The sequence below is a fragment of the Ceratotherium simum genome, chromosome 2 (genome assembly GCF_057802395.1).
Source record: "Ceratotherium simum simum isolate JZ-2026a chromosome 2, ASM5780239v1, whole genome shotgun sequence".
NCBI classification, from domain to species: Eukaryota; Metazoa; Chordata; class Mammalia; order Perissodactyla; family Rhinocerotidae; genus Ceratotherium; species Ceratotherium simum.
The window spans coordinates 72449970-72475519 of record NC_141901.1 but is presented as its reverse complement, the minus strand read 5'-3'; the positions used below and the strand labels follow the sequence as shown (position 1 = coordinate 72475519).

General features: G+C 40.8%; 1 protein-coding gene across 3 annotated transcripts in view; it reads right to left on the bottom strand.

Annotated features, from left to right (window-relative positions):
• Window positions 1-205: 205 nt before the first annotated feature.
• TGFBR3 (transforming growth factor beta receptor 3) overlaps window positions 206-25550 on the bottom strand; it is a 185763-nt gene continuing 160418 nt past the window's right edge. For 2 of the 3 annotated variants that reach the window (XM_087447604.1, XM_087447607.1), the window contains exons 14-17: window positions 25341-25461; window positions 16393-16434; window positions 13982-14089; window positions 206-3651 (exon numbers count right to left, since the gene is read on the bottom strand). In XM_087447604.1, the coding sequence (XP_087303730.1) occupies window positions 3533-3651; window positions 13982-14089; window positions 16393-16434; window positions 25341-25461 (390 nt within the window). In that variant the 3' untranslated portion in view covers window positions 206-3532. The remainder of the gene's footprint in view (window positions 3652-13981; window positions 14090-16392; window positions 16435-25340; window positions 25462-25550) is intronic. The other variant, XM_087447614.1, reaches the window with a different exon arrangement.

Sequence of the window (25550 nt, the reverse complement as noted above, 5' to 3'; positions counted from 1 at the left end):
GTGACAGCTCTGCTGTGCTCTCCTCTGCTCTGTCCAGCCCTACTCTCTGCTCTAGTGAGTCTGGGGTATTCTTTTAGCCTTTCCCCTCCCTCCTCCTCCTCAACACAGGACGATTGTAGCAGACAATACTTTTAGGAGAAAGTCATAATGAAAAAAGTTTATATCAGCCTAAGGGTAGAATTTAATGATGACCAAACAAGACATGTATTAATAATTGATATATATCTTTTTATTATGCACAGATAAAGGACTTAAAACTGTGGTTATCAAAACTATACATCTAAGCACGTTCACAAAATTGCCGACACACTGAACAGAGAAAAGAATACAACAGGGGTGTTCAAACTGGCCACAGGGATTTTAAGGGTACTCTTTTGACCCTCATAGATGATGAAAAACAGCAACAAAATCAGGCTCATTCAGGAAAAACCAGAAGAGAGAAGTATTGTATTTAGAAACTGATAATAGTCCTTTTTGGAAAACATCTGTCAGTTTCATGAACAACCCCCAGCTAAAACAAACAGGAAAAAAATCACACACGCAATTCACCCAACAAAATGTGCTCTGTTAACACAACCAGCAGTACAACCATCACTCAAACCATGAGGTAGTTATAGTACAAAAAGACTGGCACGCGCGTGCGCGCCCCCCACACACGCTCACAATCATGCCCACTACAGAACACACACAGGAAATGGGTATACTATCTTATTACAGACAAGGAAAAGACCATTTTTGTTTGTTTGTTTAGAAAATGCTATAGAAACAGCTTAAACAAGGAATCTCTGACTTTTAAAATACAGAGTAACAGCTGGTAAACACCACAAATTGTGAAAAGCTATAGGATATTACACAATCTGCCTTGAAGTTTAGAGCATTTCAACAATAGCTTTAGCATCAAACAACAAAATAAAATGGCCTCTGCAAATTAAGGGTGTAGCCTGCAGAAGTAACAAAAGACTGTAGATAGAAGAGTTTAACTGGAATATAACAACTGTTTTAAAGAAACTTACGGAACGTGTTATAAAGTAGAGCTTATACTTTGTATTAAAACTGTGAAGTATGAAGCAATTGGAAATGCTGTAACAAGAAGCTAGGGAGATTTTTTTATGTTCATTTTTTAGAAACATTTCAGAAATACTTAACAACATTCACTCTCCAATTAACATGGGATCAGGTTTCATCAACATGGATTTCTTGATCTGAATAATACTTCTGACAATACGACCCAAACAAATAAAAGTTGACTTTTTTTCTTCTCTCTCTTTTAAAATCTTTTGGTTTGCATCTATAAATTTGTAAATTAATTTTAAATTATTTATAAAATCATTGGCAATGTAGCATCTCTCTCAAAAATATACATTTAAATATATTATAAAAGGTTTTAACCCTGTCCATCTAAGAACTGGATCTTTTAATATCTTTTAATAGCTAATTTTCTGTTTAACAGGATGGAAAGGGTTTTTTTTTAAAAGCAAAGAACTGATCAAAAGAATTCACAGTAACTGAAATTAAACATTTCATATGGAGTAACTTAAATTTATCTAAAACACTTAAATATATCTTTATACACAAATTTTTGTAGTAAAATATAGCTATAAGTGACTTAAAGACTCTAGTCTTCTTTGAAGACATCTTTAAACATTTTCATACATAGAATATGCTAATACAATACATTCTGCTGAAGGTTAGGCAAAGCGCATTATTTTCAAACACAGGTAGCGTAATCTAGGTCCTCCACTCTGATACCCTTATGTTAAAAAAAGTTAATTGAAGGAAAAAAATTCTGTAATCTCGTATCCTCATTTATCTGTGGAAAACTGCAAAATTATCAATGTAGATAGCCTGGAAATCTTAGCTCTCAAGTAATCTGTTTTGGTTAAAATTATCCTGATTGAATGTCTACACCTATATAATCAATCAGAGTATTAATACTCTATGATTAGGTAACAATGACTGTCAATCTCCACCTACTTGTTCACCTGGTAGACACTGCCCGCAGGTCCTGGGTGTCATCATCATTCCCTACTTAACGTTCTAGTCACAGAGAACCAGGCATAACCTCCTTATTTTAAAGGCAGTGAGATTTGCTTATGAATATTTTGGTGTAGAATCTAGCCTGTTCCATCTGTAGAATTCTCAGTCATTTGGGAGGGAATTCTGGAAAAAGAGTAATATTTATTTGCAATGAAGCTATCCTCAGTAGTGAATAATTTGGCATGGAAATTTTCCTCTGGCATTCTTCTTTAACATAGAGGTATCAGTTGAGCTTATTTTAGCTGCAAAGTGGCATCATATTATTCCATTTTAATGAAATTCACCTCAAATCCTTTTTGAGTTTGGTATATATTTAAGGCAAGAGAACTAAAGCAATCATAATGAGTGCCCTTTTCCATATCTCAGCACTTTCTTGGCAGAATTGGTGACACTATTCAGGTAACCAGTGAATCCAACAGGATCTGCCATGCATTTGCATCTTATAAGAGCTTGGTTTTTATAAAAGGATCTATTAAAAAGGTTGATATGTTTTGAGTGGAAACATTAATTCTCCCAAATATATTTAAGAATAAGTTCCAACTCTGAAGGCATAGGACATTATTAAAAGGGGAATGGATTTTCTCTTCTTCAACAGGGAAAACAAATGTACCAGATGATATATTATATACTTGTACTGGCATATATATCACTGTTCAAATTCCTCCTCAACTTTCTAACAGAATTTTACTCCAATTTATACATTAATTTATCAGAACACAATGTCATAAACGGGCACAAATCTGCAGTCTCAGATTTTGACCATTTTCAATTTCTATATGCCTATGAAGAAATACAAAATCTGCATTAAGACATTTTTGCAGTCGGTGTGCAAGTGTGGGGAGAAGGAGGAAGCTGATAAGGTAATCAGCATTGGTTTTGGCCCAGGGCACAAGAAAGGAATGTTGCCATGATGTGTGTCAGGATGCAATCCCCGAGGGCAGCACCCACCAAGCTGACACATCGGCCCCCACAGAGTGTGGCAGCAAGGTGAGAAGTGTGCATCCAGAAGGTGCAAATCAGACATGGAGGAACCCACTGAGAAAGTCCTGAAGCATTTCTTTTGTTTTACATCTTGGTTCACTTATAAAAGAATCCTTAGCCACATCTCCTCACTGGTTCTAACTATCTGGCTGTTATCCTTTTACCAACTCCTTAAGTCTGGGTAAAACTCAGGGCCCCAAATTATGAATGTTCTTACCTGGACAAAGCAGCATTTTAAAAACTGGCATGTGTTTCACATTGAAAACCCCCAAGCCTGGGAGGGGCTGGTGGAGAAGGCCACCATCTTAGCTTTCTCACATGAATCCTAGTGTGTTACAGAAGTCCAGGGGTCACACTGACATTAGCCCTGGGTGGGGGGCGAATCCAATAGGTGATCTTTACATTGAAATTCACTCTCTCTTTACAAAGGAACCATAATCAAGCCTTCGGAGTCTGGAGTCTGGACAGGTGCCATCAGCCGTCAGGCCCTGCCCGTGGCAGTGGCCGGGCCGGGCTAGGCTGTGCTGCTGCTGGAGCAGGGCGTGCTCTGTGTGCTGCCAATGCTGTGGGCCGCGCTGCTGTTTTCCGAGGCCGGCGGGGAGGTGGGGACTTGCTGTCTTCCTGCAGTCTCTCCTGCAGTTAATAAAGAAAAAGCGCAAAGATAGATGCATATTAACGTGTGCACATTCCTGAAAAAGCCATTTCTCCCTTTGCCATCTTATCTGATGTTCTCAATGATGGGCAGAAGCAACTAGACCAGAAGGCCTCACACCATAAGGTTGTTCTCCTGGTTGATGTTTTGTTTTTAAAGCCTCTTGCAAGGGGAAAAGAGAACTGTTTTCAAGCTGACTGACAGGCAGGTATAGTGGCTAAGACCCCCGACAGTTGACGACGAATCCCCAGGATTTCAGCGTCTACAATCTTTGAAGAAACCACCACCATCTGTACTGTATGATCCACTGACCAGCCCCTGTAATCAGGTAACATGGTCCATCTCCTCTCATAAAGACACTTTTTAAACTGTAATAAGAGAACCTTGGCAGTTTGGGGGCCTTTTTCTGAATGCACTTGTTCAAAAGGGGGGTGATGAAGCCTAGATTTCGCCATAGCTACACAGAGAGAGCCACGTGCACCAAGCACACAACTTACCAGAGAAATGGAGGTGGGAGGAGCCTGCTCTCAGAAAAACCTTTTGGGGAAGGGGTTTAGCTGTTCACTCATGGGGACTGCGGTTGCCAGGTAACACCCCCTCCATCCTGAGGTTCACTGTGGGGTGCGGCGTGAGTATCTCCTAACACATTAAGCATCCCACTTTTCATTACACACCCCACTGCATTTTAGCTAAACCCATTCCTAGTGCCAAATGTGCAGTGCTTCGGAGAGGCAGGAAACCTTTGGGTCACACACATGGTTTGCATTTAGCACTGCGAAAAAGGCTCTAGAGCTAAGGCTTGTCTTCAGCGAAACTGGCCTCAGGGCGGCCCTCAAAAAATGGCTCTAAGTAGGGAAAAGTGATCAAGGCTCTCAATGACAACACTGCATTTTCTTTGAAAAGTCAGAATATAAACTTCATAAACGTCTGGTCAGCAGTCCCCCCTCCTCCAATGTGAGAAGCCCCAGAGGGCCGGGTCTGTTTATGAATGAGCCTCCTCCTTCCTGTCATGCTGAAATACACAGCTCTCAGCCCGAGATAAGCAACCCTCCAGCAGCTTCATTAAAACACAACACTTGCGTGAGCAAAGGCTCTGCCCTCCAAGTACAGGAACTTAGCCCGTTACCTCCATTCCCCTTCTGGGGTCCCTCAAAAGCCTCTGCCAAAAAAGCAGTTCTGCAAAATGTAGAACCGGCTTCTGCCCCTGGGTCTGGTGACAGCGTTCCTGGTCACCCATTCTGCGAACCACACAGCTAAAGCACACATTTTTGCATCAACCTCAGGGCGTTTATATGCTTGTTGCATATTTAGCCCTTGCTTTATTTCCTCTGATTATCTTTTCTTCTGGGATTGGTGGGATGAAGAAGGGACAGGGGGTCAATATCCTTCAGAGGCAGAGAAACACTGTTTTCAGTCTTCTTTTTTTGGCAATCTATTTTGGACCCTCCTCACCATTGCCCTCTACCCTTCATGTGTGTATATAATTAAAGGTGAGGAAGTTTGCCTCAATGACAACGACTTTCTCCCAGAAATTCTTCCCCAGAGTGGGAGCTTTATTTCTAGAAGGAAATCAAATCTCTCAGCTATTCTGATGGCCACAAAAAAAACCTCCAAAAACAAAAACCCAAAAACCTCCAGAGACCCAAACAAAAATTCAGCCCCCTTACAACCCACATGTTGATCCACACCCAGCTGGATCCTCATATTATCAATCAGAAGAACTAATGTGGCTGTGCGTGAAGCACATTTTAAAAATATCTATTCCCCATTTAAATAAAGGATACATCAGAAAAGCAGGAGCTAAGCCAACACCCCACATCCCCTTTTTGGCTCACCTGGGCTTCATTTGTTCAGCCTAATAGCAGCTAAAGCAAGATCGCCTTGCCTCATCTCCTGACAGTGGACAAGTCTGTCTCATCCAGAATTTGACATGTGCTTGGTTATTCACGTTCAGGAAAAGTACCAGTACTACTCCCTGCCCAGGAGGTCTGAATACTTGTTTTCCGATGCCTACTTGCCAAATACAATTTGCTGCCATGTCAGTTTATTTTAATCAGTGCCTGTTAAAAAGGTCTTTCAACTTCCAGAGTTTTGGAAACTCTTGTGCAAAAACACTGTTCAAAATGAAACCCCAAGCAAAACAAAACAAAGAAGCCCCCTCTACTTGAGATTGCAGGAGACATTTCACCAAGGTGGACAACTTAACTTAGCCCAATAATCTATTGACTTTGAGCAATAATGTGCCAAGGAGAGTATTTGTCTGATAATCTGCTAGGAAATTTTGAAAATATCTTCTTTAGACTATCCCTTCTACCTCTGTGGCTATTTTCACATGTAAGATATGAGATTTCTCAATATAACCAAGTTGTTAAGAACTTTTATTTTTTCAGAAATTAAGAAAAAGTTTTTGCATTGTCAGATGGACGCAGCACCAGAGAAAAATTCACCATGAGAAAGAAAATTTAATGTGCAGATGTGTCTGCTTAAAAAGCCAACGGAGTCAGTCCCCTGGGTTTTCTGAGTTGGGTCCCTTGGTTTTCTGCTCTCTATCACAGTGACCTCTGATTTCTTGGAGCACTGACTTTCTCTAAAATATCCCTTGGATGACAGATACAATCAGCCTACTTCTGGAGAAGATGGGCAGGGAAGACCTCAGGATTAAGCAGAGTAGGCCTACTTAGCGAATGTAAGGAGTTCAAGGAAGGCTCCTTGCTCATAAATATCACACTTGGCCATCAGAAGAGATATGTTCAGTCTTCATGCTTTGCTCCTAAAATCATAAACCACATTGAGGAAGAGAGATTTGGGGAGGAGAGTGAGTAGGGGAGCGAGGCATTTAGTACATGGGATACTCAAGAAGGAAGTGTGTTAGGACAAGGATTAATTCCACCCAGCTCACATATTAGCCTGTGGCTGAGCCTAGATATTGCCAAAGATGCTTTTAGAAACAGAAAAATATATTTTTTTAAGGAATAATCTGTTTTATTTCTTTAGCTTGGCATGGAGTTGTCCAGATCTGATTTCCTGCCACCTCTTTGGCAGTCTGCTTTACAACTGGATTCTTATCTCTAAGCTTTTCAGCATGGCAGGTCCTGGGGAAGAAACTTTAAGAAAGATGTGACATGGAGAGGCTCTATGGAGAAACAACAGAACTTTAAAGAAAGAGGAGAGGAATCTCTATTATTTAGCCCAAAGGAGACTATTTGCAAATATTGCCAATAGAGAATTATTACAAAGAGGAGCAGACAGCTGTTCTTTATTTCCCTTGAGGGCAGACCATGAGGAAATGAGTTTAAATGGCAGCGATAGGGATTTAGGTCACATAGAAAAGAACTTGCTGATTACGAGGATTGGTTAGTTACAGGGGGAATTTACGGAATTTCTTGGGAGATATTTAAGCATTAGATTGAAAACCATATACCTAGGGGTGATTTAGATTTAATATTACTTAATGCTGGAAAAAAACAAAGATATTTTCCTCTAGGCATGGGTTGCAACTTCGTACAAATTAATGTCTCAATCTCTTGATATCTGAATTGTAATTATTTCACAAGCTCACTCCTGTAAGGAGAGTGAATAGACTACCTTTAGTTTAGGGAAGTTTTCAATCACTATTTGTCATTTTCAAAAATTGTCCCTCCCCACTCTCCAAGCTAAAACACTTTCCTTTTACAGGGGCAAAACTCTGCAGGAGGGGTGGATGAGATGTTATAAGTTATGGGGAAAGGGAGAACTGTTGCAAGGCAGGAATTAACAGCTTTCAAAATGTCCTCCCTACCACTTTCTTCCCATATTCCTACAGTAGGGCCAACCTGCCTGCACCTGCACTGTGGTTTTCTGTGGGCATCTTACTTTCATTTAACCTGAGCACTTGGCTGAAAAGAGTGGATCCTGCCTTCTTTATAGTCACACCAGGGTTCCCATCCATTCCAGCTGCATTTTTCTGATCCATGGGACTTAGTCTCTTGTCACACCTTAGCCTATCTTCTTGATGTTTCTCTCTTCACCTGGATTATACTTGGGAGGTTGGAGAAACTTCAGACCTCTAAAAACATATGAAGCCTCCAGAGATGCTCCTAATTAAAAGCTCTTACCTGACTCAGGTGGACCTGGGTATGTGCTTGACTTCTGCTTTAAGAATACATGGTGTGTTCAACTGAGGATTGCTGAACAGAGGCCTGAGGGATTGGGACAGGCACACCTAATTCAAGACCTCAGTATTTTATTTTGCTCTGTGAAACAGTGTTCCTTCCACTCTTAGATATTTTTCTGCCTACACATCTGAGCACCCTTAAATATCTTACATTTTTGTAGGACTCAGGAGTTTAGAAAGCTTTACACATGCATTTCTTGTTTAAGTACTCTCGCCTCCAATAACCCTGTGAAGTAGAGATCATTTCTATGTTTACTAAAGGGAAACATGGTTAACATACCTGGCTCAGGTAACAAGACTAGCAGTTGAACAAACTAGAGCTTCAAGTCCAATTTCTGACGATAGCCCACAGCTAAGGATTGTACAGATACATGGGAGGGTGGCCTCCCTCCCAACCCCCCTTCCTTTTCCCTCTTCCTCCTCTTCTTATCATCAGACTTGGAGTGCATACTGTTCATGGGCCACAAAGTAAAATAAATGATAACATCTAACCCATCCCTCCTGTAGTTTTGCCTGTAAAAAGAAAGTTTAGCTTGGAGAATGGGGAGGGATAACTTTTGAAATTGATAAAAAGTGAGGAAAACTTCTCTAAAGGTGTTCTAGTTCACTCTTTTTACAAGAGTGAGCTTGTGAAATTAGTTAGGATATCAAGGAATCAAGACATTAATTGGTACAAAATACGCAACCAATTCACAGGCCAAGGGGAAAATCTCACCAAAATGACAATTTACAGGTTTTTACAAGGCATAAACCTAGAAGAAAGAAAGCAGGAGTGGAGACAATAGTAATAAAATATCGGAAGCTGGTGAGGAAATGGGTGAGTAGCAACCGAATTAGCAGATTCAAGAGAGCCAGAACCTAAGCCAACAGGAGGAAAAGCTGACAAACAACCAAGTTATAACACAGAAACAACCCTTAAAAACTCAGGAAATGGTGGCATCAGGTACTTCTAGAAGAGAGGGTGAACACGGACCAATAAGCAGTTGACCAAACTTCTATATAAGAAGCAGTAAGACTTCTCTAAATCCCCTTCTTTACTCCACAGGGTGGGAGCTTGCCCTTCCTCATCCGGGAGGAAGACAGGAAGTTTACTCTCTAAAGATGATGAAACTGAGGGTTCCGGGAACAACCAACACCAGGCACAGTGAGGGCAGAGAACCACTGAAAGAGGAGGATTAAATGAATGTCTACCTGTTGAATCTTGTGACCCCCAGAACGTTGGCAGCCAGACCTACACCCTCCAGGAAGGAAACAGGAAAATCTGTTTTATAGAAAAACCTGGTGAGCTCAAGAGGAAAGATCCAAAGATGTGATATCAGGAGTGCCTCAATAAAAGGTCCAGCCAGAATACCCTAAGGGAAGTTCACATTCAATATGTCCCACCCACAAGCTCAGAACTTCCCCATTCTTAAATAATCCTATGTGAATATTCTCAGAGAGAGAAGACATTGTACCCATGAGGCAAAAATAGAATTTTTTTTTTAATTCATAGGAAAAATTTCTTGGAATTTAAAAATTTAAAGGCAAAATAAAAACTCAATAAAAACTGAAAGATAAAGATGAAGAAGTCTCCTAGAAAAGAAACAAAGAAAGGAAAAAGATGGAAAACAGAAAAGAAAGGAAAAGTAGATGACTATTCAAGAGGTTCTACTTTCAAATAAAATGATTTCTAGAATGTGAGAATAGAGAAAATAGGAGTGAGAAAAAATACATAACTGCAAAAAAATCTTAATATTGAAGGACATGAGTTTCTAGACTGATGGGGCTCAATGAATACCCACTCTAACGTGTGAAAATACACCTAAATCAAGGACAACCATCATATAATTTCTTCCAGAAAGAAAAAACAGGTCAGGAATCTGAATGGCTTTGAATTTCCCAAAAGCAATCTTTAGAGCTAAAAGTCAATGAGGAGTGTTTTCAAAATTCTGGAGGAAAATTATTTGTAATCTAAAATTCTATACCTTGCCAAACTATCTACCAAGTGTTTGTATACAACAAGGATATTTTCAGACATGCAAGGTGTGAAAAACATTTATCTCTTAGCTACCCTTTAAACCAAGAAGGAGGAAGACACGGGATACATGACACAGACATCCGCAACTCAAAAGTGCAGGAAATCCTCAGAAAGGTGATGAAAAGCAATAATATTATACTGCACGGCTAAATTGTGATTCGCATTTAGGTAGTCATAATAATGTAAACAGTAAATACTGATCTAACCAAAATTTTAGTATAATTCTATTAGGAGGATGGTGGGGATAGAGGGATAAGAAGGGCTTGAACGTATAATTAGGGCACAAGGAGTGAAAGAGAACTAAATTTTCATTGTGCATAATAAGAGGTTGACAGAAAAAGCCTAAAACTGATAAGTCGAGAAGTAGCAATATACTCATGTTATTTAGAGATATGGATTAATGTCCAAGAGAATCAGCTAAGAGTCAAAAATAGTGCCCGGAGCAGCAAGAAAAGGGAGTGGGTGGGGCAGCAAGGAGCTCAAGGTTTTCATAACAAGTCTTTTTTTTTTTTTTCGTGAGGAAGACTGGCCCTGAGCTAACATCTGATGACAATCCTCCTCTTTTTTTGCTGAGGAAGACTGGCCCTGGGCTAACATCTGCACCCATCTTCCTCTACTTTATATGGGATGCCGCCACAGCATGGCTTGACAAGCAGTGTGTCAGTGCCTGCCCAGGATCCGAACCTGCGAACCCCAGGCCGCCGAAGCAGAGCGCCTGCACTTAACCGCTGCACCACTAGGCCGGCCCCCATAACAAGTCTTGTGGGACTATTTCAGCCTTTAAACTATCTGCATGTACTACTGTGATAAAGCTAAAAAGTTTTACTAAAATATAAAAATGCTTTTGCCCCTTTCCTCAAAAAATATAACAGAGATGGGCCGGCCCCGTGGCTTAGCGGTTAAGTGTGCGCGCTCCGCTACTGGCGGCCCAGGTTCGGATCCCAGGCGCACACTGACGCACTGCTTGTCCGGCCGTGCTGAGGCTGCGTCCCACATACAGCAACTAGAAGGATGTGGAGCTATGACATACAACTATCTACTGGGGCTTTGGGGGAAAAATAAATAAATAAAATTACTAAAATATATATATATAACAGATAAAATTTTGCATATGACTTTTGGGAACTTCATGGACTAGAAGTTAGGGACCCCTGAACTAGCTAGGCTCCCAGGAGCATGAAGATTCTATGGTTCCATTCCAGCACCATTTCCACCCTGACTGGCCCTCCTCTCTGTGCCATCTTAGTGGGGAATGTATGTTTTAGGAACAGAGTTTTCCAAACAGAGTTAATATAGCCCTAAGGAAGTATCTCTTACTGTACCCAAAGCTGTCATATGATAAAGTGGGAATCCAGCTTTTTTAGACTAACGCACATTCCAGGTATGTAAGGAGATATCCACAATTCAAACATGTGACTTGGTTTTGTTCTCTGTGCTGTAGAAAGAATAGAAAGCATAATCAAAGGGAAGTCATCCAAATTAAGGATTCTTTTTCACATAGAGGCAGATGCTGCCTGAACCCCAAATATACCATATAAGGTCTGAGTTCCACAGCTTAGCTTATTGTGGACATTGAATGGGCTGAGTCAGTGTTTGTATACACACCTCGCCCCATTGGCCTCTACATTATGTTCCTCTCTTTTTATCTAAACTTGCTGCTAGCTGACCCAGGTACGAAGCTGAGGGGTTCTAGACAGGAAATTCCCATTGGGGCCTGAAGTGAGCCTTTTTCACACTTGTGTGACCCTGGTGTTCCTAATGAGCAGTCTTTAAAATGGCTACAGCTTTTAATAAAAAGTCATTCTGAAGCTGCATCATATGTGATGCTAACAGGTTTAGAGCCCAAATGACAGTGTCTATAAACCTTTTAACTTCCAAATCAGCATAATTTATTTTGCTGGAAACCACCACAGGAAGGGTTTTTGGTTTTCTTTTTCTTTAATCTACTTACAAACCTATTTCTGTGTTAACAAAACTTAAAAACTCCACCTTAAGTCTCTGGTTTGGGGGAAAAGGGAGCAGTAACAACAAATCTCAGAATTTAATGAACAGCATTATATGCCATAAAACCAGGCTTGACTTTTTATCAGGTTTGTGAGCATGGCTGTGGACAGGAGTCTGGAATTATCAGAGGGAGTTCAGCGCGATGTGCAATAGTCAGTGCCTTATTCTGCCTTACCTGGCTTCCTGGCCCTACCTGGCCTGAGACCAGCTTTCAGGGTTTGAGGGTGTAGCTCTAGGACCAAGGCCAGTCACAGGTCAGCAGGCACACGTTAAGCGTCTGTGGGTTACTAGCCCATAGAAAATCCTCAGTGCTACAGAGTCTTCTTGGAGTACTTTCAAGTTCATTCCTAATACTGCTGCCAACAGCCCTAGAACCTCACAGCCATGCAGGAGATTGGGAAAAGTGGCAAAGAACTGTGAGTTTGAGATCTGAACATGTCAGTATTCCTGTGACAAAATTATTTACTCTAAGATGCTACTCCGCTAAAGGCTGTCCCTTCTGGTGCTTGTATAAACTGTTCATGAGGAAGAATATTCCTAAACTGATTTACAGATGTTTGTATATCCTCAGAATTATTGCACTTAAGAATCTTATTTTCTCTCTCTCACACGAAATATACTTCACCCAAAGGTTGCTGATTAGGACAATAATTTGAGGACTCGAAGCCCCACTATTAAACTCCCCTAAACTCTTGCTTTGGATTGTGTGACTTTCCTGTGCTGAGCACCAAAGGGTTCACTCCTCTCTTGCCATAATCTAAAAGAACTCAGTCGGAGGATGCAGTATTTGAAGTGAAGATTCTGATGAGGATTAAGATATGACTTCTCAAAGTGCTTCTCTTCCCTTGAAAGTAGTCATCCTTTCAGCTTGGAAGGCCCAGGGTAGGGCCAAAGATCATCACATTCATGCGGTCAATGGAGAATTAAGAAAATTCTAAACAGAAAGCTTGGGCCTGCCACCGGTGTCTGACTGATCAACCCAACACAGTTTACCTAGGTTCACAGTGTAAACTACAAGTATCTAAGAAGAAACAACACAACTAGCTCACTAGACGTGCCTCAAAATGCATGTCTTTCCTTCCGATATTTGCAAGGAACCCAAGAAAGAAGCAATAGGGACTGGCACAGTGGTGTGGTGGTTAAGTTCGAGCACTCTGCTTTGGCTGCCCGGGGTTTATGGGTTCGGATCCTGGAGGAGGACCTACACACTGCTCAATAAGCCATGCTGTGGTGGCGTCCCACATACAAAATAGAGCAAGATTGGCATAGATGGTAGCTCGGGGCCAATCTTCCTCACCAAAAAAAAAAAAAAAAAACAAAAAAAACAAAAAAGAGAGAGAGAAGCAACAGAAGGGCAGTCCATTTGTTCCTTCCCCACTGCACTATACACTCCCCTTGCCTGGCCTGCATTCTGTATTAGGGTCAGAACAGGTTCTCAGTTCAGACCAGAATGTTTCAACCTTGGGACTGGAGGTAAGGGGCAGGAGGAAAGGCACATCAAAATTCTTGGGGGCGGAGGAGCGTAACTTGAAAACAAAGTGCTTTGTTTCACCATTTTTATTTATTTACAATTCATGAAAATATATTTTGAAAATTTAAATAACTTTATAGAAAGACAAGAGAATTTTACGTTTATCAAAGAGGACATGGTATGGGTTTAAAAAAGTTTGAGAAATTCTGTTTTAAGCCATTGATTAGGGACTCTGGTAGACAGTGCTCAGCACCTTGGCAGATGTGGTAATAAAATCTTGGCTTCCTTTTTCAATTCCTGCGCATTTATATGTCTATTCTGATGTCTTTAGCTTTGGGGGAATGGTTTCTATTTCCAGTTTGTCTATATTAACTTTCTTTAATTAAATCCTAACCACAAAATAGCTTTATTAGAAGCTAAACTTCACCAACATCTCAACTGCAATTAAAACAAATAGTTTAAACATTCCTTTTCTATAGCTGCTTAAAGCAAATTATGTTTGCATAAAACCCAATTTATGCCAAATATGTAAATGTGAAAATAATGAGAATGAACTTTCTCTCTTTCATTCATTATTTCATCCATTCATCCATGCAAGGAAACACCGAGTATCTATTGCGTGGCAGGCACACAGGATGTACACCAGCTAATAGTCGTCACACTAACCTGTGTGAGAATAGATGTACCACAAGGCACCCGTCAGGAGAGCTCCAATCACGAATGCTGCAAATGCAATGCCCATCACGGTGAGGGTGTCCAGACCATGGAAAATTGCTATAAGGAAGAGAAGCGAACACATACTTTACGTTAGTGTGCATCATATGTTGCAATTTTATCTTTGTTTCACAAGCACTGTCAGAAAGGCTGAGCCCTGAGTAATAGAATCTGAAGATGAAATGAGAATTCCTACAAAATACACTATATTTTTAACATGAAAATTATTTCTCAAAAGAAAAATAAAATCATCAGATTTCTAAGATATCCTCAGTTTGCAATTTATTTTGAGCAACAAACTTACTAAAAACTCAGATTTGTAAATTCTGTAAAACCTTAAGTCTGTGGTTCACTGTCTCAATCCAAGGACCTCCTACTTGAACGGTATAGTGGCTTGAAAATTCAGAGGTTAAGATGTTTTGGAAAATAAGGTGAACTTCCATTATCAAAATCTTACTCCTTGCTTCTTATCCATTGAACACTTCCAACAATGAGATGCTACACAGAAAACACACTTCAAATACTCTACAAACATATTTTCATGAACATGTAAAAGTATGAAAGATAGCAGGAAGAAAGGGGGTGAGAAGGAGAAAACAGAATAAGGATAAACTACTCCCGTGGATTATAATATTTCACTGATCTCCGCATAGTAAACCCTCAATCTTAACAATTACATATTGTGTCACTTAAAACAACCTACCTTTTAACACTTTTCCAACCGTGATCTTTCTATGAGGGGAACGGAAATACTTCTCAGTGGGGAGTGATGTCGTTTTATGGTCAGCAAAACATATAAATAGAACCAATTGTTCCTCCATTTGGCAGAGATTTTTATATTTGAAATTAATTCCAGGCCACAGAAATAGAACATTTCCTTTCATTTAGGAGAACTACCTTCTTTGAATCACTTACAAAAAGTTAAAATCAGTTTCTAAGGGAGAGGGGTTTTCGGGAGAATAAAATTTCTAAGGTCTCTGTTTTTTTAATGTAAATTGAAGGTATAGGATCTCTTTATTATTTCAATACTCTATGTTCCTCTCCAGTCAGAAATGACTCCAGCTGATCTCCATATAAATTAAATCTCTTTGCCTTTCAACTCACTTCAGTGTAAAACATCCAGTTGTAGACAAATGTGACTCTTGAGCAGCCCCAGCACTCGAAAGGGCTCAGGAAAAGTATGTCATGGTGGAGAGGATTCTGGAAGGATCCAAATTTCCAAGTTCTGGTCCCTACTCTTCTAGCCATGTGCCCTTTGGTGTGTGTGTTTAACTTCTGAAAAATGGGGATAGCGCTACTTCACCTGCCGAAGGCAGGGGGTAAACAAAAGGAGTTTGTAAAAGGGCTGGTGATCCTCCAGAAGGAGTAAGAACTGGGAAGAACTCCCTGGAGGTTAAGACAAACCAAGTCATCAACCTAATTTAATTTAATCTCGTCCATAGGACAGATATTAAAAGATGACTTGCCTTTTTATGCCTACGGATGCAAAAGCAAGACATGATTAAAAGTTTTTAGTGAAAATATTCTAAAATTCTAAAGATGGAGATGTCATTTATGAAAATCACACTACTAGGTAAGTATGAGAGAACGTGTCCATATGTGTCTCTTTTTGGGTTCCTGATACTGTTTCACAATATTGTTAAAATAATACACTTAATAGAATAGTGTATAAAGGAGAGTCCTTTATAACAGAACTCTCCAGACTAACTATTCTGTGCAGTGACAGAGTCAGCCATGGAGACTCAGGTTTTCCTTACAAGGCAACATCATCTAGAAGAGCTCTGGGTGCACAGCCAGAAAGCCCAGGTTCTGCCTCAATGCCAATTATAACCACGCACAAGTCACTTAGACATTTCTTGGTCAGGGTTTTCTTCTGTATAACAAAGCGATGAAATTGGCCCAGACAATTTCCAATGCATCATTTTGGAACTAGAGATTGTCTTGAAGATACAGCAACGAGTTCCTTTAGCACTACTTCTCTGAGCAGGTACTGTTGATGACCCGTAAAGCAAACCACTCCCATAGCTGTATGTTAATGCTTTCAGATCACAACCGATCCAAATATGCAAATAATGAACTTTTCTCTCTAAAATGAAGAAAGTTACCACCTTCCCATTAAGGCCATAACGGCCAATGGGTCAACAAATTCATATTTAAAAATGGCAAAGGTAGAGAGAAAAAAGAAAGGAAAATGAAGGAAGGACAGAGGAAAGGAAAAAGAACGTTACAAGAAAAAGGGGGGAGGGAGAATGAGAGCAGAAGTCTCCTTATCAAAACTCAAAGTTTGGCAAATGTTCCATAACCAACTCATCCTTATAAAAGCCCAGGAGGCTTTATTTCGAAATAGTTGCATAAAGACTTACGTGGAGAAACTGGACTTGATTCCTTAATGCTTGGACCTGTTTCTGAAACAAAAACATAAATCACAATGCATTCCACAGAGAAATCAAGTTTTAGGCAAAGGGTCATCCAAATCTCAGCAGAGACTGACACTCTTCTACTTGTTAATAAATACTTACTTTGTGAAAGCTCTGGCATTTATCCTCTTTAGATATCAAAGCTATAACATGGATGGATTACTCAGAAATTTTAAGCATTGTACTTTGTTAACAATCAATTGTACAGGCTCTCCAATTTGAAGCAAACTTGAAGACAAATATCTAAAACTTTAGGAATTTGAGTCTGGCAATTCATTTGTGTGTGTGTGTGTGTGTGTGTGTGTATGTGTACATCTTTATATTTATTTAAAAAGGATTCAATACCTTTAATACCATGTTTCTCCAGTGTATTCATAATACTATCCCACTTTCAAAAAATTCTTTTGATTTAATGTACACAAGTTTTGTAAAAGTATCTTTATTCTTCTCTCCTTAATGCTATCATCCCATAGCTCAGCTCCTATTCACCACTTTTCGGCATTATTACAGAGCTTTCCTCACTGGTCTCCCGTCTCCACTATTGCCCCTGCCCCAAAGATTTCGTCCTCCATATGTGCCCCCAGAGTGAATTTTCCAGATCCCAGAGCTGATTATGTTATTGCCCTGATTACACCGTTCCATAACTCCCCTTCATTCATAGGGAAAAAAAATCCAAACTCTTTAGCATGGCACACAAAGTTCTGCCTCCCTCCTCTCCCACCTCTCCAGCAGCCTTTCCTAATCACCCTTCACCCATGCTGGACTCCTTCACCCATGCTGGCTCCTCATAGTTATTTCAGCTCCTCAAATTCTCCACGCTGCTCCACGTCATCACGCTTTGCAAGCCATCCCTTAAAGTACCCTCCTCCCCTAGACCTGCTTTGCTGGCATTTTCACTGGGAGGCCTTCTCTGACTCTCCCACCACCCCATCTCCACACCAGCAGGGCTGGTCTCTCCCACCTTTGCTCATTCCATCCCTCTTCTGTTACACATGTGCCATATCACATTGTTCTCTAATTTTTTTCTGCCCTGAGGGCAGGATCTAGTTCTTACTCATCTGTATATCCTCAGCGCTCAGCTTGGCATAGAATAGCCCTGTCAGAAATGTTTACTGAAGGATGATTAGAATGTTGATGTACTTTTTGAAAATGGAGGCAGTAGAGGAAACTTGGAATAAGACCATACGAAAATGCTTGTATGCTTTGACATTTCTATAACGCTTTCGTGTTCAGAAAGTGGTACACAGCCATGATCTCATCTGAGGTTCAAACCAGCGCTGTGAGGGAGAGAGAAAAAGAATTCTTATCACTATTTTACAAATGAGCAGTCTGAGACTCTGATAGCATGTGACCAGCCCAAGGTCACAGCTGGAAAGCATCAGGGCAGGGGTTGAACCAGAATTCCAGATTCTGCCTAGTAGGCTAAATGATGGTGAGTGTGCTGTCCTCAGCCAGGGAGCACTGACGAAGAAGCTGTTTGTGTATAGCTACTCGCTATCCTCAACAGTGAGAAGAGCACAGACCAGGGGTTAGCATATAATGGCCCAACACTTATTTTCATGTGGCCCATGAACTAAGGATAAATTTTATATTTTTAAGTGATTAAAACAAATCAAAAGAATAATACTTGATGACACGTGAAAATTATATGAAATTCAAATCTATTCCATAAATAAAGTTTAATTGGAACATAACCACGCTCATTCACGTACATATTGTCTATGGCTGCTTTCTCGCTGCAACAGCAGTGCTGAGTAGTTGAGGCAGGCACCGTATGAGCCACAAATCGAAACTATTCACTGTCTGGCCCTTGATAACAAATGTGGGCTGAGTCCTGGCACTGACTCTGCCCCTGCTCCTTAGAGTTTAAAAGTGATAAGTTTTTAGCGCCTCTCTTTTCATCTCCAGTTTCATTCAGTAAGGAAGGAACACACACGTTATGCTGGAACCCACAGTGAAGTGAAAAGAACTTGTGAAAAATTGACCAAAACAAGCAGTATTTGAGTTGATGTTTAGAAAAATAAAGAAGCTGGATAGAATTGTAAATTCTCAGGGTTAACCATCTCAGTTAGGTTGATCATATTCTTGCAGCATGAGGTATCAGCCCTGGGGGAAGGAATGCTACGAGATGAAGCAAGGTCACTACAACTGAACGGTGCCCCCTGAAGCTGTGCAACATGGTGGTGCTGGGATGAGGATATATGCAAAAGTTATATGTAAATAAAGTTACTAAGAAAATTAAAATAATTGTGTGTTTTTAAGAAAATCGAGTTCAGTATGCAGAACACACACCAACTACAAATTGCATACAAGAGACTGATTCCTGTGAGTTTGGTCCCATCAGCCTTACCGGCAACAATAAAATAACGACAGTGACGCCCTCCATTTGTACATTTCTATAGTGTTTTACAATTGACAAAAAGCCTTCACTTACATTTTCTCATTTTAAACTCCCAAGAACCCTATGAAATAGGGGTATCTAACCACAAAATTCTCCTACTTTCAAGAAGTAGTGGTTTGATTCGCTGAACTAAGTCCAAAGGCATTTAAAGGTCTCTATGGTGTGCATCATGCAAGAAATATACACGCTTCTGGGAAGAGTTCCATCCAATCAACTGCCCGTGGTTCAACTTTGTCACTCAGAATCCCCATGAGGTTTTCAATAATGATTTTCCCCTAAGGAGACCTCACATGCGAGAATTTACGTTTTAGAGCAAGGCCTGTGTGATGGATGGTATTGTTTTAAAATTCTTAGTGGACTTATGTTATGATCTAATCCTCTTCCCCCACCCCAAATAGGGGCCTTCTCACAGAGCTAAACAGAAACAGTTGTTGCTTATTTCCCTGGGGTGAAGTTCCTCCACGATTTCTGTGCATAAACAATAACACGCAAAAGCTGCAGAACTGAGGTTAAAGGATTTTATCCTCTAAGGTTCTTGTCCCAAAATCCCCAATAACCGCTGAGTACAACTAAAATAGTTTGATCTCCACTGGAACCCTATAATCGAGCTGGCATGCTGAAAGGAAAAGAGTGGACACAACAATATTTACTTTTGGTTTAAGGGTAAGATTGTAAGAAAGGAATCCTAGCTAGTGCTGTAAAGAAAATTTTAACAATGAAGATTTCTTTACAGAAAGAAAAAAGTATAATCAACATTCTGAATTAAACCTTTTAATATACTCTGAGCACATTTTGGTCTGCCTCTACAATCAAAATTTCCCTCCTCAGATTGTTAGGCATGGTTTGCATAAAAGGCATATTTCTGGGGTTATGCATAAGTAACTGACCACAGCTTTTGGCCTCTAGCTTTCAATTCAGTTCTTCCAAACACAGTAGGACCGAGGGGGGCCACAAGGAAACAAGGTGTCTAACTGGTACCCACAGTTATCATTATTTGGCAAAGAGGGAAGGATGGGGAGATGAAGAAGCTTGTGCAGGCTTGTGCAGACCATTTAAGATGTAGTTTTTACTTCACTGTAAATGAATTCCTTCCCTGGCTTCTTTCAGTATTTATGGCGTTCATTGCAATTGCCTGTTCACTTATCTGCACTCTTCTACTAGATCAGTGGTTCTCACTTGGGGATGCTTTTTGCCCCCCCAGGAGACATTTGGAAATGTCTAGAGACATTTTGGGTTGTCACAACTGGTGGTGGAGGGGTTTTTTACGGGCATCGAGTGGGTAGAGGCCAGCGATGCTGCTCAACACCCCACAATGCACAGGACCTCCCCCCAAACAGAGTTACCTAGCACAAACTATCAATAGTGCCAAGGTTGTAAACTCTGCACTAGACTGTAAAGACCTTAAAGACAGGATAATTTGTTTACTATATGCCAAGCATATAGCAGGTACTCAATAAACATTTTTTGGAATAAATAAGCATAAATATCATGTATATCTTATTATTGTGTATGTTCCCCAGCAACCCAACCTTCATGCTGCTCTCGGAGTGGTCTTCCTAAATGATCTGATCAGTTCCCTGCTCGAGATTTTTTGATGGTTCTCAACTTTTAGAGATGCACACTGGAATATTTATGGCTGAAATGAAATGTCTGGGTTTCCTTTAAAATATTCCAGGGACAAGAAGTGATAAAACAAGATTGGCTATGAATTGGTAATTGCTGAAACCAGATGGAGGGTTCATGGGTGTTCACTCTACTATTCTATTTTTATATATATTTGAAATTTTCCAAAGTAAAAAGTTTTTAAAATGTGAAGCACATTGAATAAGAAAATCCTGATGAGGGGCCGCCCTGGTGGTGCAAGTGGTTGGGTATGCACACTCCGCTGTGGCAGCCCGGGGTTCGCCGGTTCGGATCCTGGGCGCGCACTGACCCACCGCTTGTTAGGCCATGCTGTGGCGGCGTCCCATATAAAGCAGAGGAAGATGGCCACTGATGTTAGCTCAGGGCCAATCTTCCTCAAGAAAAAAGGGGAGGATTGGCATTGGATGTTAGCTCAGGGCTAGTCCTCCTCACAAAAAAAGAAAAAAAGAAAGAAAAAAAAGAAAATCCTGATGATACTCCTTCTCTTACCAGATAGAGACTGAATGTCTTGGTCTGTCAATTAAGCATTTCTATCATCTTTCTACTCAGCTTCCCCTCATCTCTACCTCAGCCTGAGGACAAAACCTGGCTGATGCTTTAGAGTATTTTTGTTCTGGAAAAATCAAATGTGTTCCAAAAAGTAACGCCTCTCTTGGATTAACTTCTAACTGACGTTCATGACTTTCCCTTCCACTCCCCTCCACTCCCCTTGAAAAAACCTAGTTTGGCTGAGATGTTAAGAGGAAGGAAAGGAAATTAACATTTACTGAGTGCCCATGCTATGCCAGGTGCTGTTCTGAGCACACTTTTATTTTTAAAAAGTTATGTGGTGAAAATATGGAGAAAATTCAGTATTTTAAACATCTAACTTGCTAAGAGTTACATATTGTATACAAATCACGGCAAATTTGGGATGATATTTATTGTTCTTTTATGCCCATTTTTTTTTATGTGCCCTAAATTTCAGAGAAATGATTATTCTTCCCTTTCATAATTTAAAAAACATTATCCCTGACGTGGTGTAACCATTTTTATTGTGTAAGCACAAGTGTTCTCGAATGCTGTAAAAAGTGGTCATAGCATCCAAGGCAAACAGCACTAACACGCCTATACTTCAAAATATTTCAGAGAATATGGTAGGATGGCACCACCTCAACTATTTTAATTGTTTTGCCATAAACCATAATATGCGTAAACTATTCACATTTTCTGAGCTTTTTTGTGAGTTACAATTCAAAGTCATAGAACTTCTCCGAAACTCGAATACTCTCTTGAACAGTTTACACGTTTACCAATATCTTAACCTTCTGGGCAAACAGACTTTTTCTCTAAAATTCTTTATCTTCTTTTCAGTTCATAATCATTAGAGTATTTGGCTGTTAACTTGAATACCCATGTGATATGGCATGAACAGGGGAAGGGGGCGGGAAGAGGGGTGTGAAGAGCTAGTTGCCTATGTTGCTTGCAGTTTTGATTAAAAACTAGAATCAGCCACCACCTAGGATAAGGCATAGGCTCTGGAATCAAGTGCCTGGATTTGAATCCCACATCCACCATTTATTTAGATGTGGTGTGATCTTGACCAAGTTACTTAACCTCACTCTATACTTGCCTTATAGGGACGTAGGAGGATTACATACGATTATCCACATAAAGTGTATAGCCCAGAGCCTTGTACTAAGAAAATGCTCAATAAATGTTAATCATCATCACCATCACCACCTCCAGCACCAACATCAATTACTGAAAGTTTAAGCAGCAAAAGAATGCTAACCCAACGCTGGTTCCCAAAGGACTGAGAGGGCAAAGGTGTGCTGTGGAAGCTCAGGAAAGTTCCATTAAAAACAGTTGCCCAAAGGAGGGACCTAGAATTATTTATTTAGTCTTGATGGCTTATTCTCTCTGTCCACAGAAGGCAGAAACACCGCTTGATATGTGTCCATGCTATTGGCATTGGTAGCGACAGAGCAGCTCTCTGCTTGTCTGTGAAGTTGATAACCAGAGCCTTAATTTGCTGCCCCAGAAAACCCAAGTGTTGGGAAATAAGATGGACCAAATGACCAGGGAGAGCTGGACTTTGGCACGGCCAAAGAGTGCCTGTGTAGTTAAAAGGCCAGTGAAATGTCCCATTGGTTGGGAAATTTTTACCCAAAAAGTTAATCCCAATAAGAGATCTGCCCACTTCCAGAGATACTATAGTATCTGCGGCTTACTACAGTAACACACAAAGCTGTCTAGCAGGAAGAGCATTCATGACCCTGATATTATTCAAATAAACCAATGCTATTAAGCAAATGGTCACATTCCCCTTTCAATTGACTATTCCAATTCACTGAGAGGCTGAGGGAAAGCACAGACTCCAATGGCCTGCATTGAGGAGAAATGATTTTAGAGTCAAAAGAAAATAAACAAAAAAAGTAAGAGGAGTCACTCACAAGGCTGAAAACTGCCAGAAAACCTACCATATTCAATGCAGAGTTAGAAAACATATTTGCATATAGCCCCTGGGAAGCTAGCCTACAGACTTACCTCCTCAATTTGTTGAACAAACCTAAGCAATAAACTGTCTTCACCACATGCTTCTCCACTAAAATCTAGTCTCAATTAGCAAATCTCATGAAATTGCTTTGATATTTGGTAAAAATTTCCTCTTGAAATTTTATGTAAAGAAAACACTGAAGTTTCAGGATAATTACACTAAATTTAAATAAAAGGAATTACCTAATTTACAAGAGGAATTACTTAGAAAAATACCACTAGATTTAAAAGAAGAAGGAATGAATTACTGGAAGTTATACTGCTGCAATATTAATGCCTGATTATTGTCTGGCATAGGAAAAAGCAAGTTGCTGCCTTCAATTACCAGCAGAACTACCTCTCTCAAAATAGGTAAGAGTAACAACAGATGGACTATGAGGCAGCTGTTGCTATTGTTAAACCACTTTCACAGTATGAAACAGAGCCAGCTGCTGCCCAATGTGATAGGCTTTGCAACACAATTAATTTATTCTTATTTCTTTCCCCTGGATCCAATAAACAAGAAACTATTTGGGCAATCCATTTATAAAAAGACTGCGGCTGTTATAACTGTTTCAAATGGTTGAAAACAAACCAATAAAACTAAAACAAACAACAACAAAAACGTTGTTGAGGAACCAATAAACATCTAATACGTACATTTCACACCAACTTGAGATGGCTGGGAAATGATTGAAAAATTATTTTGCTTCTTCAAACAGTATAGCCGAGTGTTACAGCTGAAAGGCCTCTGGAAGTCGTCTAATCCAAACTCCTCCTTTTCCAGGTAAAGAAAATGAAAACCAAGGACAAGGTCTCCAAAGTTCCACAGCCAGTTAGCAGGAAAAGCTAAGAGCTGCGCCCCCGGCTCCTGGCTCTAACCCAGTGCCCTCCCCACTATGTTCTCCTGCCTTTCCAAAGAGAGCACGTTCCTAGGAAGGGGGCAGATGCCGCCCCAGATATGACTGTAGGAATGGCTCTGCTACTTTCACAAAGGTCACTCAACTAAAGAAGAAACTGGATGGCATCCACAGGCCTCTGTTCTGTTAGGTCCTGTCTGCTGCAGGGCCACCCCTCGTGCCTAGTCTTGCACATCCAACAATGCTTAGATCAGAAATGCCATCCCAGGGCTGCCCCATGCCTAGATCTGGTGTCAGCACCACCCAGCAGGTCTCCCAATTAATGCCCAGCAACTGGAGTCAGGCTGCTCATTGGTGTTTGTCAAGGCCCTTGGTGCCAGGCTCCTCTCTGTCCCTCAGGGTGGTGGTAGGTGGCCTGGGACTCTAGTCCTGAAATATCTAACCCCAGAGGCTTGGAATCCACTTTCACTCTCCCAGCCTTCTCTTAGTTTGACACCCCTCAACAGCAATGATTTTGGACAGGCGCAGGTTGTATCTAGACAGTGACACTCTAACTGCCCAGATAGCCCATGCGACATTTGATTCCACCCCCTCAGATGCTGACAGCTGCCTGGTGTGTTCTTGCTTGTTCATGCCCTTGGAGCTGTGATGCTGATCCTGTCAGATGCTCTCCACACAGTCCAAAGGGCCTCATATCCATTCTCAATATCCCCGAAGAGCTCAACTCTGTTTCTCTGCTGGTTTGGCTGGCTCAGCCTACGCCAGGTCTAGCTTTTCCCCGCCTGTCCTCTCAGTACTCATGCCACACCTCTTAGGACACAACCTTCCTTTTCTCCTAGAAGATGCAGCTTGCTGAATGTTCCTGCATGAGTAGGAAGAGGCACCCTTGGCTTCAAACAACAAATGTAACTGTTTTAGATTCTGAAAACTGAATTATAAAAATACATTTAGACAGTGGTTCTCAACCTTCTTTCTGCTGTGACACCTAAGAAGCCTGGTCGTTCATATAGACAACACTCTCCCCAAAGGTATCTGTGATCTTGACAAAGCACTACAACAGCTTGGAGCCAGCACAAGATTTACCAGTAGATCACAGAACGATGGGCTGTGGACTGGGTGCGATTCCAGCATGCCAAGAGGAACCCTAACCCTTTCCTGCACACTCAAGGAAGCATATTTGAATGCAAGGCAGAGTGACACTGTGACAGGGACAATCTTGACTCGGATCTAATATCTAAGGAGGATCAATATTTAAGGATCATTTGCAAATGTATCACTAACCACTCAGCCACAGGCAGCAGGAGAATTAACTAAATAAAAGACTCTTCGGGCAAAGAATCCTTTTCTAAAGTTACTAATTGGCCATTGATTTGTCTTTTGAATAACACTGGACTTTGATTTACAGTAGTACTGGAGCTTCTTCACAGCAGCCCTGAGGTCCCTATTCTCTGACTGAGCCTCCCAAAACACACCTTTAGCTTCTACTTGGTGGTGGATCACAGCGAGGGGCTTGGTGAACGTCTTCTTATTCTGCATCATGGCCCAGATCATCGAGGCATCCAGTGAGGTGCAGGCTTCATCGGGAGGCACACACTGCAGAGAGGAACAGCAAAGCACAGAGTTGAGGGATCATTCAAAAGGGCCTTCACCAGCTCAGCCTACACAGTTGTCCTGTGTCCCTT